At 41.8% G+C, this 3721-nt stretch overlaps 1 protein-coding gene across 1 annotated transcript; it reads right to left on the reverse strand.

Annotated features, from left to right (window-relative positions):
- Window positions 1-1640: 1640 nt before the first annotated feature.
- Window positions 1641-3168, reverse strand: LOC119659921 (kelch-like protein 10). Its single transcript, XM_038068252.1, has 5 exons — window positions 3024-3168; window positions 2797-2893; window positions 2484-2720; window positions 2263-2369; window positions 1641-2196 (listed from the first exon to the last, which is right to left on the reverse strand). The coding sequence occupies exons 1-5, from the start codon at window positions 3087-3089 to the stop codon at window positions 1972-1974; spliced, it is 732 nt and encodes a 243-aa protein (XP_037924180.1). The 5' UTR covers window positions 3090-3168; the 3' UTR covers window positions 1641-1971.
- Between the last annotated feature and the right edge of the window lie 553 nt (window positions 3169-3721).

The following is a 3721-nucleotide window of genomic DNA, read 5'->3' on the forward strand; positions in this document are numbered from 1 at the left end:
AACATCTTATCGACCCTTGTTGCGCGTTTCCCGCACTTCTCGTACGTGACTATGCAGCGAGTCGCAGACCAGTACCGTTTTATAACTCGCAGCGACACAATCCCAGCCATCATCAGGGAGCGTGATCGACTTGAGGTCATCGGGGAAACTGGTGGCCGAGAGTTGATGGGGGCAGAAGCGGCGGCATCAACAACACCATGCCGCACTGCAGGTAACAGATTCAGAACTCGCCGAAGTAAGGTTTACAGAAACTATGCCATCTGCAGTAAGACACCCGTAGTTGAAATTCTGGACACTCTAAAGCAGAAACTTTCTATTATATGCAGTCGGTTACGACGGGATGGCGAAAGTTACCCCAGACGTGTGCAGAATGCAACGTACGCGAGGAAGTTCGACGAGCCATAAACAGCACGAAGAACTGGAGAGGCCGGTGTCTGGATCGGGTGCAGAATTTCTGGTATAAGAAATTTACCACCTTCCTCACTGCGGGTATTACCTGCCTTATCCCTAAAAAGGACACGGTGCAGGAACCCGAAGACACAAGACCGATTACTTGCCTACCAACCGTCTATGAATTCATAACGTACGGTGTCGGTCAGTTGAAACGCAACTGACTTATGGCAGGCTCTGCGCTTGAAAATTGTGACGAGGCGATGATGATGAAGTTGCATAAATCGACGATCCTCCTACTATTCTAATTACGGTCGCCAAGACCGTGTTTCCCACTTTGGCATTTAAATCACCAATCACGATCACGTCACCTGTATGAAGTCTCCCCTTAACTGCGTTTAATTCTTCGTAGAAAGCATTCTTCTCTACCACATCGGAATTCTCCGTTGATGCATAGCATTGTACGATTGTGATGCTCCTTAACCTGGACCGGAATTTTGCAGTTATGAGTCTGTCAGAAACCACCTCCCAAGTCAAAAGATCGCGTCTTGCGGTAGCCGTTAGAATCAACCCATCTGGTACCACTAGGCTTTCAAGAATACAAAAGCACATTGCCATTAGTATGCCTTTGCCAAGGGGGTTCAGAGTCCCACCATTTTACTTCACTTAGGCCCAGAATATTCAGCTTATATCGTAGGAATTTCAACTCAAGTTGTAGAAACCGAGCGTTATGAGAACCCTAACTAACATTAACGAGGAACGTACCCATATTTCAGAATCCAATGATAGTCCGTTTTCGATAGCCAAAGAGCGTTGCAGTGAGGCCAGTCTATATCCGAGGCGTGATTTACGTTTCGCTAGCAACAAAGTTTCAAAATTAGGAGGTTGCTACCGCAAAAATGTCCATTCCTTTTAGTGGCTTACAACAAGTAGAGAAACCCGCGCCTAAAAGGCCATTCGAAAGAACGGTGGGTACGCTAGATCTTGATTTGAAGGCCTCGCGACTGCATGCAGATCAGGCTTTTGACCAAATAAAATGGCGGAAGCGATCAGGACAAGCCGACTTTGTTTGTGAATGGGACGAAGACCGAATGAATCCCTCTGTCATAGAAGCATTTCGAGGATCCTATATATGGATCCGCGACCCGTGGTCCTCGTGTTTTATTGAAAATCTTGTTTAGATGAAAGGTATCTAAGGGTTTGCAGTGAAATTAGGACCCCTTGAGGAGCAGCAGCTTTCAAACACCATATTTATATTGAAATACGCACTTTATTATTAATTTCCAAATTAATCAATGATAATGATATTGAAATAAAAGCTTTTTGGGATGATATAATATAGTTTCTATTGATACATATCAAATCGGCTACCGCTGTCCAGCATGAAAATTTCTGTTGAGATCAGATCCTCTCGGTAATTTTTTTCTAAAGGTCGAACCTATTTAATAGCCAGGAAAATATTACATAGTCAGTCAGTTGTATGTTAGAACTGCATTGTCAAAAATTGTTCCCTAATTTCCTCTGTTCTTACTAACTTCAGCAGGCCGCCTTTGTGCCCAGACCGAACGGTTAAATTAGAGCTTATCTACTGCATTGAAGCCTACCCATTGCATTGCGAACATTTTCCTCGTCAGGCTTTGGTCTAGAAAGCTTTTCCTGATCCCTTGCTAAATTTACGAGGCTTTCTAGGTGTACATTCCGCGATGCATTATGGTTCATCCACCCCATCAGCGCTGAGAAGGTTGACCTATAGGATTGCAGCCATTCAAGTCGACTCAGTTCGACGTCGGTCATCAGAGACTTTAACTGTTTAGGGGTTGACAGGAATATGGTTACTTCTTTACTCTAAAAGAATTTTGTTGTCATACTTACATCCTCAAATTCCAACTCTAGGAATTCGGTTGTCTTCATCACATCTTCCAACGATGTGCAAATATATGTTTGTAAATGGGCCCGTAATGGAGGCAGAGAATGGAAATCTGAAAATAAAATAAATGCACATTACTATCATTACATATTTAATATTGGGAGATATAAGGGTAGAGAGCATCCCTTGGGCCCAACTGTATGTATCAAATGGAAACTATGCTTACCTGCAAACTTCCAGAAGGAGATGCAGTTGATCGCATCTACGGATTCTATCATGAACTGAATGCAAAACAGCAACACCTTGGTCACTTGTAGGAAATCAGCCACTTCATAGACATCCATTACGGTATCCGTAGAAAGGTTTAAGGTTCTAGAGTAGAGGAATTCCACAATCATTTCCACGATTTCAGGTTCAAACTGATTCATTTCTAAGACTTTCTTCCCAGAATCCGCGAAGCAACCTAAAGAGAAACAAATAATGGATATATGCTTGCCTAGGTGAAGTCATATGAAAGTAAGGACTCTTTGGTTACTTACCACTAAAGAGAACTTTGAAGTATTGACTAGCACGGACCAATATCAGCTTGTGGACCGGAATTTCCTTATCCCGAACACGGAGAGTAAGGTCGAAACTCTGTAAGGAATGAAAAGAAGTTATACTGTTAGAATTATATCTATTACAAATCGGTATATGTATATTTTTGGTAACCAAACAGGTACCCTTAGAATACATGTTTACACAATAAAGTAACGGTCATACGTACTTCCAGGCCAGATCGAAATCCGGTGCCCATTCGTTTAAAGTTTTTGGCTTGGCTAAGTTGTTTCATCGTGGCACAGACCAAACTTTTTACAACCAACAAAGAGCCCCAAAAAGGTAGTTTTGAAAATACTTAGATCGTCTTTAGGATGTTTTTAGCACTAACGAATCCTACCCTCTTGGCCAACTATAAATCAAAGCAATTTTAGACTTTCAAAACCATATCCAACTTTTAAATTTTCAAAACGATATCTTACTTATCTTTTCTTGAACTTTTAATGGGATATGAAAGTTGAATGATTCTTAGTTGCCTTACCCGATACCCTTAAAAGTTATGACCTTTGTTAGCGCTAAAGGGTTATAATATCTTTCATTCCGTTGCTGGATGAAATAAAAGTTAAGTAATTCGGGAAGCAGCCAGGGTTCCACTTATTTTTATGTAATTTCTAATCTCTAATGATGATTCAAGCAAACTCAGATCATAATGAAATTTTAAAACTAACCACGTGTTCCGTTGAGCAAAAAACATCGGTTCAATGCCTGTTTTTTTTGCCCTTGAGTGGTCGAAATTTTCAAAACCTGCCGCCGTCTCTTGCCATACGGTTCTTTGAGGCTTTTACTTACTAAAACCACCTCCTTCTTCTTGGCATACCCCGCGGGACTGCCATTTCGGTATTACGTCACGGGGCAGGATCGGTTACG

This window comes from Hermetia illucens, chromosome 6 (assembly GCF_905115235.1).
Source record: "Hermetia illucens chromosome 6, iHerIll2.2.curated.20191125, whole genome shotgun sequence".
NCBI classification, from domain to species: domain Eukaryota; kingdom Metazoa; phylum Arthropoda; class Insecta; order Diptera; family Stratiomyidae; genus Hermetia; species Hermetia illucens.